At 34.7% G+C, this 15,834-nt stretch overlaps 1 protein-coding gene across 8 annotated transcripts in view; it reads right to left on the bottom strand.

Moving 5' to 3' along the window:
* Positions 1–7,480: 7,480 nt before the first annotated feature.
* The window catches only part of PPP2R5C (protein phosphatase 2 regulatory subunit B'gamma), a 64,752-nt gene continuing 56,398 nt past the window's right edge, over positions 7,481–15,834 (bottom strand). For 4 of the 8 annotated variants that reach the window (XM_026680204.2, XM_026680205.2, XM_026680207.2 and 1 more), the window contains 4 exons: positions 15,403–15,504; positions 14,067–14,139; positions 13,317–13,427; positions 7,481–10,355 (listed from right to left, as the gene is read on the bottom strand). In XM_026680204.2, coding sequence (XP_026535989.1) covers positions 10,224–10,355; positions 13,317–13,427; positions 14,067–14,139; positions 15,403–15,504 — 418 coding nt within the window. In that variant the 3' untranslated portion in view covers positions 7,481–10,223. Of the gene's footprint in view, positions 10,356–13,316; positions 13,428–14,066; positions 14,140–15,402; positions 15,505–15,653; positions 15,820–15,834 lie in introns of those variants that run through there. The other 4 variants (XM_026680206.2, XM_087952189.1, XM_026680209.2 and 1 more) reach the window with 2 other exon arrangements.

Below are 15,834 nucleotides of genomic sequence, written 5' to 3'. Positions count from 1 at the left end.
TCAGAATGGAAAAACTTTTTAAAAAATAATTTAAATTTTTAAAAATGGATTTAATTTTTTAAAAACAAAGACAAAAATCAAAACCAAAATGTTAGTCAAATTGGGATCAGAAAAACTTATCCCTTCATCTCCAACTGAGCAGAAATAATGATTTGATGAGTGTTCCCATTCTACGGCTACTCCCATTTTCTTATCTCTCTGAATCTTTCCCTTATTATATATATCTGGCTACAATTTGAAGCCAAGATTCTTCATTCTGTCATTCTCCCCATATCTCATTCACATTCTAATGGGACTTAATTTATCTTAATGGGAGCAATGCTAACATATATTTCTAATACCATCCAAGGATAGCCTTAAAATGTATATTTTCAGCCTGTTAAGATTTTGTCACTTATATATTGCTTTACAGCCTCTCAGTGGTTTACAGAGTCAGCATATTGCCCCCAACAACTTTGGGTCCTCATTATACCCACCTTGGAAGGATGGAAGGCTGAGTCAACCTTGAGCCTGGTAGGATTTGAACTGCCAAATTGCAGGCAGCAGAGGTAGTCTGCAGTACTGCACTCTAACCACTGCACCATTGAGGTTCAAACAAAGGAATTGTCAGATGAATGGTCAGAATATGGATCAGCAATAGGGAGAATACGGTTCATGTTGGATGTATATACTATCTTCTCAAGGTTGGGCACATAGGACCAACTTAGTGGCATGGAAAATTCCTTTGTTCCAGATGTGGAACAGAAAGTTATTGGTATTCATTTTGAGTCTGTTTTTCATATATAGTCAAGACCTTGTTGATGATCCAAGCTCTGTAAAGGACCTTGGAGTACTCATCTCTAATGATCTAAGTGCTAGAGCCCACTGTAACTACATAGCCAAAAAGGCATTAAGAGTTGTTAACCTAATCCTGTGTAGCTTTTTCTCTGGTAATATCATACTACTAACTAGAGCATACAAAACATTTGCTAGACCAATACTTGAATACAGCTCATCAGTCTGGAACCCACATTATGTATCTGATATTAGCACAGTTGAGAAAGTCCAGAAATATTTCACAAGAAAAGTTCTCCACTCCTCTACTTGTTGTAAATACCTTATGCCACCAGACTTGAAATTCTAGACCTAGAAAACCTTGAATTATGCCGTCTTCGGTCTGATCTAAGTATGGTATATAAAATCATACATTACAATGACTTACCTGTCATGAATACTTCAGCTTCAACCATAACAACACAAGAGCACATAGATACAAACTCAGGGTTAACACCCTTGATTGCAGGAAATCGACTTCAGCAACAGAGTGGTCAATGTCTGGAATACTCTACCTCAGGGTCCCCAGACCACGGTCCACACCACTCCGTGGAACAAGTCCTACGTTAACCGCATCTTTTGATGGTGCTTCCGGTGAGCTTTCGGTATCACTGAAGCAGTTTCATCAAAAATGCGTCAGCTCTGAGCTTTCCGGTAAATACTCACGGACATTTCATCAAAAGATGGCAACTAATGCTGGTACAATAAAAGGTTGGGATACTCTATCACTGCTCTACCTGACTGTGGTTTCTTCCCCAAACCCCCAAAACTTTAACCTTAGACTGTCTACTATTGACCTCACCCCTTTCCTAAGAAGTCTGTAGGGGGCGTGCATAAGCGCACCAATGTGCCTACCGTCCCTGTCCTATTGTTTCTTTTATTTTTCTTATATGTACCCATTTCATGTGTTCATAACTATGTATATACTTATACCTTGTAAGCAACTGACAAATCAAAATAAATAAAAAATAAATATATGTACTGTGGAAACCTGGAAGAAAGTACTCAAGTTACTCAGTTGCAGGGAGCAGACTGATCTAATGAGTCTTAAGCTCGCTGCAGCAGGTGGTGTTGCTAGAGAATCCCATAGAAATGAAAGGGTGATCCAGTCATGACAAAGAGAACACCAAAAGCCCTCCCCGCAATTTCAGATCCCATTGCCACTGTTTTGACAGGAACACCAAATTGTGACACTGTTCTGAGTCAGGCGCTAAATGACTCGGGATAGGCCCACAATTGCAATGATCTCCCAACATGCCTCAGACGGCACTTCTAGGGAAGGCATAAAGTACTCCAGAACCATAAAACTGGGGAACTCAAGCATCAACCCCAAAAGTAACTTAAAAGAGGATTTTGTTCCAGAATCTTCATTTCCCCCCATAAATCAGGAGTAAACCTCAGCTCCGTAGAATCTATTCAAACAAACACACTAGTCTAAATCTACCAGCCTGAGTTTGGTGCAAAAATTGTGAAGAATGGTCCAGGAAATGTGTTTTGATTCTTTTACACCAAAATGCACTACAATTAGCCCTTGACTCACACTAGTTCATTTAGTGACCATTCAAAGTTACAATGGCATTGAAAATAGTGACTTATGACCATTTTTCACACTTACAACAAAATCCCAGGGTCTCCTGATCAAAATTCAGATGTTTGGCAAGTTGGTTCATACTTATGACTGTTGCTGTGTTCCAAGATCATGTGTCATTTTTTTGCGAACTCCTGACAAGCAAAATCAATGGGTTCACTTAACTGGGTTACTAACTTAACCATTGCAGTGATTCACTTAACAACAGACATTTTGGGCTCAATTGTCATAAGTCAAGGACCTATATTGGATTTTTCTCACATTTCTTTAATATTAGCAATCTAATTTATGCTATGATTTATTCTGTTGCTGCCATTGGTAAACAAGCAGAAGCCAACAAATCTTGCCAATCTACAAATTACAAGATATACTAAATCCAGGTGTTCTGCTCAGCCTTGCTTTAGATTTTCTTTGCATATATGCCCATATAAGGAAAGGGAACACCCTCCAACACACACACAACCTTCACTATTTTACTAATATGAACATATGAACTGTTTTATGTTATTTAAATATTGTAAATATTTAGAATTGTGAGGTTCTGACTTTTTAACCTAGCCTTTGGCAAATGAGAAACCTTACTTTTATCAACTTATTATTTTTTTTCTTTTTAAATTGTTGTAAATTGTTTCAATGTTAGCCATAAATTTTTGGGAGTCAGGCAGCATACCAGTTTAATAAAATATTATGCAGAGAAACAGTAGCATAAGCTCACTGTACGAAAAAGTACGTAGCTTGTAACTAATTGTTTAGACTGGATTTCAGAAAGGCACTTCAATGCACGTAGAAAATATTATTCAGAAAAAAGATTTTTTTTTTCTGAATAATGATTCATGTATGTTACAAGTTAGAGTACCATTAGACTTTCAACAGTTGCAACCAAACTGATTTGTGTTTAAAAGTTATAACTTAGTTCTGTGCCATTAAGATTTTGCAATTGGTGGGACTTCCAGTTTGAGCTTCTTCGGCAATGGACCGAAATCTGCGATTGTGCGCAATTTCAATCCATGCTTGTCGCTGGAGCGCCCCGAACCGGCTGGTTTCGGGGCTAAGCCACCCCATAGAGGTGGTGAAGAGGGGGGAGACCGCCAGCAGGGTTGAGGAGAGCCGCATCTCTCCTCCCCAGCTGGCCATTACTCCCTTTCCTAAAGGCGGTTGCAGTGGTGGTCAGAAGGCCACCTCAAAGAAGAACTTGACTGGAAGAAACAGCTTTGGATTATTTGGATTACTTGGTGATTTTTGGATTTTTGGTTATTGGATCTAGAGGACTAAAATCAACTGGGTGGTTGTTTAAAAGTTTTTAAAATGGCATCACTCTTGGAAGAACTGAAAATGGAACTTCAAAAACAGAAAAGATGCACAAGAAGGAAGAGGTTGTTTTGGCTTCGTATTTCAATTTTTAGAAATGGAGATCCTGAACTATGAGAAACAACAAGAAATGCCTGTAGAACAAGAAGGGCGGGACAAAGAAGAAGCCATCTTCAATGACCAAGTAATTCTATGTGGGGGGGGGGAAGGAAAGGGGGGAAAGAGAGTGAAAAATTTAAGATCTGAAAAACCAAAAAAACAAACAAACAATAGTTTGAAAAGTAATTACAATATTAGGAAGAAATAGAAGAGAGGATTACAGAAGAGGATTAGAATTAGAGAGACAAGGGGTCAAAAAGGGGAGGGAGAAGAGGGGGAAGAGGGAAAGGAAAAGAAGTTATAAAGGACAGAAACAGGATATAGAGAAACGGAAAACATACAAGGCTTAAAGGTATACGCCTATTTAGAAGACATAGAGATAATGGGTGAAAATTGAAAGAGGGATTCTGCAAGGGTACATAGCATTTGTTATATTAGAAATAGAAATGAACTTAGAAAATATGAAACAAGTGTGATTAAAATGATAGTAAAATACTCATTGTAATGGAATGTTTGTTAATAAATAAATGAAATAAAGAGAATGAGAGAATGAAATTAGGAAAGGATGGGAACATTTTAATTATTAATGAGTTATATGAAAGAAATATGAAAAAATTATGGAAATATGTGTTCCTAAGGAAGTATGATATCCTATTAAAAAGAAATGTTAAAGATGTTAAAGATTATAACTAACATTAATGATAGAGCTGAATTGGAATAGAATAAGTATTTTATTTATTATTGTTATATATATACTTCCTCTTTAAGAATTTAGTGTGTATTTTAAGAATGTACCAAGCAGAATTCGACTGGAAATTATGTGTGTTATATTGAATGTTATAATTGTAAAGGCATAAATAGAAATTTAAATCAGAGTTGAATGGACAAAAATTAAAAGATGCAAAGGTGTCATACTCCAATCAGTAACTACAGGGGAAAATTTTGTTTAATGAGAAAAGAAAATAAGAAATTGAAACAGGACAGACAAAAGTATAAATATAATGATTAGAAAGACATTGAAACTTAGAAAAAGATATATATAATTGAATTTAGAAAGGAATGAGATAATTAAAAACAAGGTTGAGAAAACTAAGGGAAGGGAAAAATTACTGAGAAAATGTTAAAATAGTAATAAGATATGGAATAGAACACAAAGATGAATATGAAATTGAGTTTGTGTCTGTATGGAGAAGTGATAACCCGGGACCATGCTATTCTCAAAAAAAGATATTTTATTTGTATTATGTTTTGTGAAAAACCAAATAAAATTTTTACAAAAAAAAAATAAAAAAATTTTGCAATTGGACAATTGCAGTAGTTGGGAACTCTCCACGCTCAATGTGATTGGTTTTATACTTTTTCTTTCATTTGACCCTCCCAATTCATTGTTGCTTTTAATTTTTGTGGGGTGAGACATTGGCCCATCTTTTTCATGTAGAATTGCTATCCTTGGCTTTGGTTTAGAGTAATCTTTTACAGTAATGTATTAATTTATATCTGTTTAATAAGCATACATACAATGGTACCTAGATAGGTACTTATCATTAATTGGTTCTGGGAGGCATGGTAAGTACCAAGCAATTTCTTTTCTATAAGGAATAATATAGGGAGTCACAGGGTAGTCAACACCAACAAGTACTAGCTTATACAGTGAATAACAAACAAATGATAAGTACAGGGACAAAATTTTCATGTCAAAATGTATTGAGTGGCAAATTTGATGAGTTTCAAAGCAGTTGAGTACCAAAATACCACTGTAGAAGCCTTCTATGTGGTACACCCATGCAATGATATAAATATGCTGCTATCCTGAAATGCATAAATTGATGACAATAAATGCCCTGAGAATTCACTTGCTATTCAGGTCATTGGTTACATATAATGGCACTTCACTCAAGCAGAGGACCAGTATTTATTTACTCTCCATTCCATAGCTACTGCAGCTTTCTTCTGTAAAGATAATCTAGAGCCTTGACAACCTGTTGTGTTTGGGTGGGAGAAGAAGACAGGAATGGAAAAGTTAAGTGATGCTGCATCTCAAAAGCGGGAGGGTATACTCATCATGCATTTCCACTTAACAGAGGAAAAGTGACTATAAAGGCAGTTATGAAGATGCTTTATACTCTCTATGAAGACAGGGAAAAATTGAAGTTTTGATGTGTTCAACGTTTTCATAAAATAGTATCCATGATCCCATAACCCACATTAGGTTTTCTAAAACTTCTGGAATATGCTAAGTTTTAAGACTTCAAAACATGGCAATAAAAATATACTATTTTATAGAAGTGCTGCATTATTTCATACATCTTCTAAGTCATTGCAGACATTAAAACAGATGGCCATTTTTAGTCATTTTCAGCCATTTTCAGTATTCAAATAAATTGACAAATTATTTGTCATAACATACTTAATGTTATGACAAATAATTTGTCAATTTATTTGAATACTGGTTTATTACTAGTTTTTTACAATTTGATGTCCTCAAGATACAGTGGTGCAGTGCATATTTTTGATTCACTTGTTTAATTTGGTTCTCTTTATCTAGTTTTGGGAAATGGAAGACAGTTCATATTTTAAACTCATGTTTGTACAAGAATACTTAACAATTGCTACAAACCCTGTAACCCTCAAGACAATTTGAGAAGGGCAAGAATAAAAGTTGCAACAGGTAACAATCAATATTCTCTATTTAACACTGTCTGTGCAGATATGCCTGAAACCCTGACAGGAAAATTTATGTCAGCAATCTTGAGTTACCCGAAGAAAAATGCATTCCATATTTTTCAGACAATGGTTTATATGGCTTACATTGTGATAAGCAGTATTAATCAGACAGGATGCTAGTCAGAATTTTTCTATTAGTGGATGGAACAAATTTCCTCAACTTCCAGAATTACCAGAGGATCAATTCAGTGGGATTAGGATAACAATTGTAGTTTTTTCCACCAGTGAATATTGGGATTGTAGGAAAAACTGGAGAGAAAGTTGTCTGGAAAGTTGTTTATTTGCTTTATTATGGGGAAAGAAAGGGTAAGAATAATATTCCAATAAAGGAGAATATTTGTAGCTCAGGGTTGAAATGAGGGGTCCTTGGTGCTCTCTGAGTTTGTTTGTTTTCTTGCAGATGTTTTATTACCCAAACTAGATAACATCATCAGTGCTAGTAAGGAGTGCTGTTTGCTGTCACTTTATATTTTCTTTCTAAGAATAATTTTCTTCTGGCTACCACCTATACAGATTCCCCCACTGCTGTAAGAACATATGGAAGTTTGAGTGGATATTCTATAAAATTGGATGTTTGCTCAGTATTACTTAGACGCTTTTTAATCCACACTCACTTTACAATGTTCTATATTAGGGCTAAAAGCAGTGTTATGATGAGCAGGTAAAATTCCATTTCTTTTTTATTTAATCCATAGAATACACCATTTGTAGAATTTAAAAACTAGATAAAAGAGCATATTAAATGGCAGGTGTATGAAGTTTTTCCATAAACAATGTCTGAACAAAAAATCCAAATTACAAAATATTAAAAATATGTTGGTACATTAACATAGCATTCCACTAAAGCATAAAGATACAGGTATAAAGAAAAATTGTGCCACTTACCTATTTTTTTTGCTGTTTCTAGGAATGTTTTATTCTGTACATAGGACCATTCTGTACAAAATATGAAGTCTACATTTTTATTACTCATTACAATAAAACAAAGTACAATGTATGTACAATATTAAAATGAAGCCATACTAAAGCCACACAAAAGAAGACACTTGTAATATTCTTTTGACATTCCTGATGTACAGGCATAAGGTTCTGGAGAACATGGGAAGATAGATAACACTGAACTTTACGAAGAGTAACAATCACCAAAACTGTTTTTTATTTGTACACTTTATTTGGGATGTATTTGTTTTAACAATAATTTAATACATAACTTGTATAGAGCATAACATGGTGATAAGAAGGAAGCCAAACAAATGAATACTACTAAATCTTAAATTGCTTAGGCAAGTTTGTGAACTAGCCTGAAATTTCTAGAACAAATTGTGATGGCAATAATGCTACCTACTCCAGAATAGTTAATTTTTGGTGAATGTTTATCTTCAGTAAAGAGCAAAAGTAAAATTTAGACAGTGAAAGGTCTTATATGCTGCGCGTTACACAGTCAACCAAACATTGATATACAATATTTTTTCAATCCCCCATTCCCAAGGTTAAAATTAGATTGCCTCTTCTCAAAACCCTCTTTCATGAACCTACTGAACAGCCAAATTATGAAGAAGATATTTGATAAATTATCAGCTAAAGATGGGAAGTTCAAACAATGGCATATCAAAATACATACAGACATTGCTTTATGCAATTATAAAAGCACCCTTCCCCTCATCAAAATGGAGAAGACATATTTAAACTGCTTTTAATTATTTTTATTTCATTATGGCAAAGCATATTTATTTTCAAGTTTAACAGGTATTATTTTCACAAAAAATAGGTATTTTGTTTGAAGCTTGGAGTGGTCTTTATATTCAGTTTTTTCTTATCACTAATTCCCATCATTCTCACCTGATATGATCTATTCTTAATTTTCACAATATACCTTGGACATTTCATATTTGAGACCAACCAGGGCCCTGATCTCAAAATGCCTGCTTTGTAATGTATTTATTATGGATCAAGATATATTAGTTAAAAGAACTATTTTAAAGAAATTGCAAATTTTGTTAGTGGTAGAGATAAGAAAAAAAAGTAACTAATTCTAAATCAAATTGATTTGAAACTGCTCTTGAAGTCTAAAATACTGGCTACCCTGAGAGCAATCAAATATTAAAGACAAAGCACAATACATTTTTTTGAAAATGTGTGCTTTTCCACCTAGAAGAGATAAAAGAAAACTCATAACGTGCAAGCTATGTTATGGAATACATAGCAGCATTTGAAGATCAACAGTAATATAGATGGATTTTCTTTTTCTCTTGAGGTGTGTACACTTATTTCATCAAAATATATACTGACAGTAGAATTACTATAGCTAATCTCTCAGCTTTTAAAATAGGTATCTGAAAAAGTTGGAATGTTATTAGAAGGAATTTGTCCATGCTAAATTTTCTAAGATGCATCTCTCTCTCTAAACAATAACAGCCAGGAAAAGGTATCCAAATTAATCTATGTCCTGATGTCTGTAACAATTCTTAGCAGGTAACATACTCCATACACTAAAAACTTTAAAAAAAGAGAGAGAAAAACGGGAAAGCCATTTTGATAAATAATTCTGAAATCAAGAGATATATGCAATTTCTTTAAAAAGGTTATTTACTTTTAGCCAAGGCAGACATATTTTTATTATTAGGAGCACAACTTCTTTACCAGTTCAGTTCCAAAATATTAATTTTGTACTTCATGCTAACGGACCAGAAAATATGGCTTCAATCCATACAAAGTACTCAACCAACAGTGTCTTCTACCCGGAACCAAATTTGGATTTAACCATTTTTCTAGAAATTAGACGTGATTAAGATTGTCATGAAAAATTACCATTCTGTAATAAAGAATTAATAACTTTCCAAACTGCCAGAATATATCAAGGCAGTAATGCATTTTTTTTTCTCTTCAGGTATTTTTCTCCCCAGATTTATAAAATGCTCAATAGTTATATATGAATTGAGAACTTTGACCATTGCCATGGTACTAATGGCAGGCAGAGGTGGACAGAGGAGAGAGAGAAAGAAAATAGGCTCCATTCATCTGGCACTGGTCTGGCAACCTTCATTATTTCAGTGGACTTACATAAGAAAAGCCATGCAAAGTCACTTCATCTTATCCTCCTTATAAGCTGATCGAAATAGGAAAAAACATGGAACTCCTGTGTAGATTGTCACACATGCATTTTATTGTATGCACATGGATATTATGGACAAAAACCTGAAACTGCAACCAATTTAAATTTACTAGCACATGTACGGATATGAAACATGATAGACATTATTGTTTCATGCCTTTTTCTATATAGAGCTGCTTTTAATATACAAACAAATAATTATGTTTGAAGAGGCCTGAAATATCTGAATGGTTGCTCAGCAGCAGTGCTTGATAATTTGTTCTCCTTTCAACAATAACTGGAGAAAATGCATGCTTCCCACTGGTTGGTACTATGCCAACAGCACCAAGAAAATGTCTTTGTTTAATACTAATCAACTCAAGTTTCTGATTACAGAATTAGGTAATTCACCATTGTTTGAACTACTTATCTTGAGCTGCTTACACTGTATTGAAATTATTGCCTAACAGAATGGGGTTGAACAAAAGCTTTGACTTGTGTGTAACTGATCAGTATGGCACAAAAAAAGGTAAGTTCTCTACTGCGGAACAGAGTCCAGAAAAAAATGTTTTTCTCCAAATAAGATATCACTTGACTAGTCTAATGCCCATCATGTGATAGTAGATCCTCAGCTCGGCAATGAGACTCCAAGGCTTTCATGGTATAGATATCCTGAGGCAATTCAGACTTGCGCCGTACCATAGGACGTTCCCTTTTTTGCCCAGTCTGTCCCTGAAATCAAAGAAGCAATGTTTAAAGAAAACAGAAAGATTTCTTACACCAAAAAGTGTCTGGTTTTTATTTTTTTATTAATAAAATGTATGGGCCACCCATCGTACCATTGGATAATTCTGGGCACCTTACAGTTACATCTGAGTTAAAACATAAAAAGTTAAACATTAAAACTTGTTTTGTTTTAAGCAAGAATGAAAAAGCAGTAGAAGAAAGCAGATTTCTGTAGAACAAAAACAGCTAGTCTATACTTTTTTGGATTTTGCCATACCTTCCATGGCATTCCCCTGAAATTGTTTCTGTTTGTTTCTGATTATTCAGGAAGTCATTTGGTATAAAGTTTATTCGCTCTATCTATACCATAAGTAAGCAAGCTTATTGTTGTAAACACAGGTCATAACATCCAGTGTGTCATAAAATACAATAAAATAACAATAAAATACTAAGACTGTTTAATAAGAGTATTAGATGTAAAATAGTCACAGCAAAACAAAGCCACAACCACAACTAGGAATTTAAGTGTTTCTAAGTTTTGACAACCAACTTGGTTGCTAACAGTTGAAAACATCTCTGCAAGATAGTTGAATTTCCCAAGGTTGGGTCTCTTGAATTAACCTGCTATCAGTAATTTGGCTTTAATTTCATTTTAAATGGGGCACTGGAGGACCAAAACCACAAGGATAGAGGTGATGTCCAACAGGTAGTTTATTAAATCTCCTGTCAAGATATATGGAAGGCATGATCTGCAAGCAAATGGATCTTGAAGACTTTTTCAATGAAGCAATGGTTAAATTAACCAGGAATCTATATAATATGAACGTAAGTCCTCAGGATACAATTACACTATTTATGCACGCTGATGGGTACACATTGATGTACTGCATATATATGTATATACATCTGCATTGTTTTCTATTAGGTGAACAGACAGCTGCAAATAACTCAAAGATTGCTAAAAATCAAGAGTATTAGAATTCATATGGAAAGAGAAGATATGTACCTAGAATTTATTCCTATTATTTCTTTCTTATGGAATAGATTATGGAAACAGTAACTACAGTGGAAATATAATATATAATTCTAGTCTGTTTATGAGATATAATTATAGGCTATCATTTAGTTGCTGGCCCCAAATGTGGTTGCTAAGCTAGGACTACTTGTATGTACCTGGTATAATAACCTTTGAGAGGCAATGGATGGACCTCAATGACTGGTACATCTAGCAGGGATACAGTGAGATATATTATGGCCAGAATTGGGTAGTATTTAGTCACCAAATTGGATAAGTTTTGTTTTTTTGAACTATCAATAAGCATGGTGAAAAACAGGCAACACATCATATACCTGTACTGACAAAGTACAAAAGCTAATGACACCCCCTTACCTCCTGAGAAAATCAAACCACATACTCGTGTTCAAGCATCACATTTACAATCAGTCATCAAGTGAAAAACAAACCAGAGTTTTGAAGTGCTTTAAAATAATGATTTGTTCAATAGCCCCATATACACATTATGACAATAATGTTTCAGTAGTTATGGGTGTATTTTAAACTTTTTTTTTGCCTTTAAGAATTTTAAGAGGCATGAATATTACTAGGGTCCCAGGCCTGGAATTCTTGACTGTTTTTTTGTTTGACAAGCCTTTAAAAATTGGCATGCTATACCCATTAGAAGCATTTATTTCAGTACTTATTTGTGTGAAAGAGTGAAAAGTTCAGCTATTATGATGTTGTTTTCCATCTTTTCTTCTTTATGATCTTGGGTAATACTAATTAGAAGCAGTATGTTAGTTTATAAGCTATAACAGAAATATACAATTATTCAATTGAAACACAAAAATGGGACCAAATTTAGCATTTATTAAAACCATTCTGCTAACAAGCAAATGAAGTGACAATTTAAAAATTACTAAAATTATTCTGCTCGTTTCAATTTCTTGCAATTTCAGAGATAAATTGTACAATTCACAAGTAAATAGTTCTGAATCAAATTTGGAAGAAGTAAGCTATTTCTCTCTTTTCCTCTCTCTACAGGTAGTCCTCAGTTAACTAACAACCTCTAATTTAGTCACCATTCAGTTACAATGATGTTGAAAGAATGGTAATTATGACTGATCCTAAAAGTTTCAGCCATCTGAGCACCCTTGCAGTCACCTGATCATGATCTGGGCACATGGCAACCAGTTTGCACTTAAAACAACTGCAGCATCCCATTGTTACCTGATCACCATTTGCGACTTTCCCTGAAGTCCTCCCCACATGCAAAACCAGTAGTAAAACTGGCAGGAAAGGTCGCAAGTTGCATGGGTAAATCTCCCCCATCCATGCATCCTTCCTGAGCCTTACCGCACTTCCACTACACTTCCCTGGTCACTTGAGAACCCTCCCCAATTACTCATGCACCCTCATGCACTGGTAAGCCTCCCCTATCCGACAGAAGCATCCCGAGTGTTGCTGAGCGCATGCTGCACCTCCCTGCCACTCACACATCCAGCAGCAGCCACCGCAAGCCCTGCATGCATGCCTCACCTTCCCCCACCACCTGCACACATCCACCCCATGCCCACTGCTCCTTTCATTTTGCATCTTGCATACCCTCTCCCACCGGGCAACAGCCACTCAAGCCCTGCTGTGCTCGTGCCATACCTCTCCCGCCGCTTGCTCACCCTTTCCTACCCGGCAGCAGCCACTTATTTGCTAGTCTTCTTGCAAACTACCTTGGACTTGCAACTTCCTGCTGGTTTTTCCACTGACTTTGGTTCTTGGAAGCCAGTAGGAAGTTGCAGGGAGGTATTCACTGAATGACCCATAACCTTCCTTTAATGATGGCAATAATACAGAGATTGCCATAGCTAAGTGAAGTGGTCAGGTGATGTCATACTTTACAAGTGCATTGCTTAGCTACAGAAATTCCAGCTCCAAATGCTATCTTAACTGGAGGACTACCTGTATATGCTTACCGGACAAGCTTCTTCCTTCACTCCCTTTGTCAGCACCTGCAAGTCTTCAATTAAAGGCCCATCTGTTTCCATTGGACTGCTCACTAGAGAGGTGTCACTATATACTGAGTACTAACCAAATACAAAAAGTTATGTCAGATTTTTTTTTATAGCAAATCTCAGATTCTTCAAATTGTTAGAAGCTATAACAGTTCAGGCACTTTATTGCCAGAAATGTTAACATCAGTCCACATTTGAATGAGCAAAACATTTTGCCTTCAAATCAGAAATAAAATGTAACTCTATTTTCTAAAAAGCAAGAGATCTGACAAAGGTTCAGGGAGATTAAAAGGAAGAAATTCAAAGAGCATTTAATTTATGAAATTTTATTATTAGAGATATTGTCATGGGGCCATTAACTTTGATGACTTTAAAAGGTTATTTAATAATGGAAAATTATTTTGTTGGCTTTTACTAATTAAGGCAATAAAGAAATAATGGAAAATAAATAAGAATTGCTATGGCTATAGCTTTATGTTATGTGCAGCTAGGATCAAATGATATTCTGAGTTCCAGATGCTGCAGAGTAAGACTGGTGAAATCTGTTGTTTTTATGGATTTTTTGGGGTGGTGGTGGTGGATTCTAGTCATTAAAGGATATAAATATAAAGCTACATTTCTACAAAAAACACCAGTAAATAAATATTACTTTGGTAATATTTGTTCTTCCAGTGAGATTAAATTAAAATATTCATCCTTGGAATGCCTTACCTGAGGATTTGATTTGGCTAGATTTTCTATTTTGACCCAAGCTTCTTCCCGTTCCTTCATTTTTAGCTTTTCTCTAGGGTAAAAAAAAGGAACAGTCACACATATTAGGCAATGCTTAATGAACATAAAGGAATTAAATTAACACTAAAATGATAGGAAATACAGGAACTTTTCACATTTTTTCTGCTTAAAATGTTATATATATTACAAATGGAACAAACTCCTTTACAGTGAGGAGACAATAGATATTAGAATTACAGATAAACAATAATCCCAGAGAAAAATGAATAGGAAGCAGAGATTAAAACATACACATGGGGGCGGAAGGGAGAGACCATTCTTATAATCAGCTACATTGCTCTGATTTGTTGCTTTCTCTTCACATTCTACATTGTTGCAGCTTAAATACGAAGCATATGTAGGGAGGCAAAATGAATAAAATATAATAATTCACAGTAAACTGAGTTTTTAAATGACATTCTTTGACAATTCCTCTTTACTTTTGAACAAAAACTGATAATTATAATAGCAGAATGAAGCCATTGGCTATTATCTTTTAAGCAACTAAATGTTTACAACTCCACGATTCTTTCTGAATATGCTCAAAACTTTCTTTGATGATTCTAAAGAATGTACTACTCTATTCTTTATTCATATAGCATAACAAATTATTTGAATTTTATTTGCCAAGATATTTGAACATTTGGAAAGCCAAGAAGAAGAATACTTTTTGCAAACTGATTGCTTGTTTTACTACTATTTTTAATATTCAAAAGCAAATGAGATTGTTTGACAAACTGGAATCCTGGCAATCCTGGTGACAGATGAGATGTTTTCTCACAATGTATCATTTTGGATTTTGGAATTTAATGAGAAAAAATCTCACACTTTTTATCTATGTGTATCATTTTTTATCATTTATTTGACATTTAGGGACCACCTTTCAGAGGGACTCTGGTGTAAAAATAAAATGTTAAAAACATAATGACTAAATGTAAGATTTAAAATAGACAAGGACAGTTAAAGTTGACATTGAAAGTTAATTAAAATTATTTTCTTAAGAATTTTGTCTCAAGAGCCATTCCATTTTGAATCAAAACTGGTTTCACTTACCGTTGAGTAAATAGTGTGTACATTGTGGCAAGAAAGGCCATAAAATAGGACAAAACTCACTTAACAACTATCTCACTTAGCAACAGAAATCTGGGGTTCAATTGTGTTCATACCTGTAATATCTACAGAAGTGCAATATTTTTTTTTAACAAACACAGCTGGATGTTTTCACAGATCTTAAGAAAGAGAAATAAAGATGAGAACTTGTTAAGAAGAAACTCACTTAAGTTTTTCTGCTTTAAATTGCTGAGTGCAGTCATCAAACAATTTTTGGTTCATTTCCATGAAGAGTTTTAGAGCATTGTAAATCAAGCCATGTATTGTCCTATTTAAAAAAAAAATTCAAAATAGATTCAGGCTTTGCAGTGCATATATTCACAAAAAGCCCCCCAAACAAATGGATGTTTCCTTTAGCTAAAAGTGGCACACAGAAACTAAAGGTTCAATGAGGAATATAATACTTACAAATTCTGTGAAATACACATCAATGTGTTCTGCATCTGTGCAGTTGAACATATCCCAGAGTTAGAACGTTTGGCAGGAAACTGCCATCTTGCCCACTACATATGCACTGGGACTGGTTTCTGCTGATTCTGTTAGTTGCTGTGGAGATATCCTCAAAACCAGTGATGCACAGCACCTAACATGGATGGAT

Source organism: Notechis scutatus, chromosome 1, assembly GCF_049901735.1.
Source record: "Notechis scutatus isolate UNSWTSFEM ecotype Mainland chromosome 1, rNotScu1.2, whole genome shotgun sequence".
Lineage (NCBI taxonomy): Eukaryota > Metazoa > Chordata > Lepidosauria > Squamata > Elapidae > Notechis > Notechis scutatus.
Note: the sequence above shows the minus strand (reverse complement) of the source record. Positions and strands in the feature narration are given on the sequence as shown.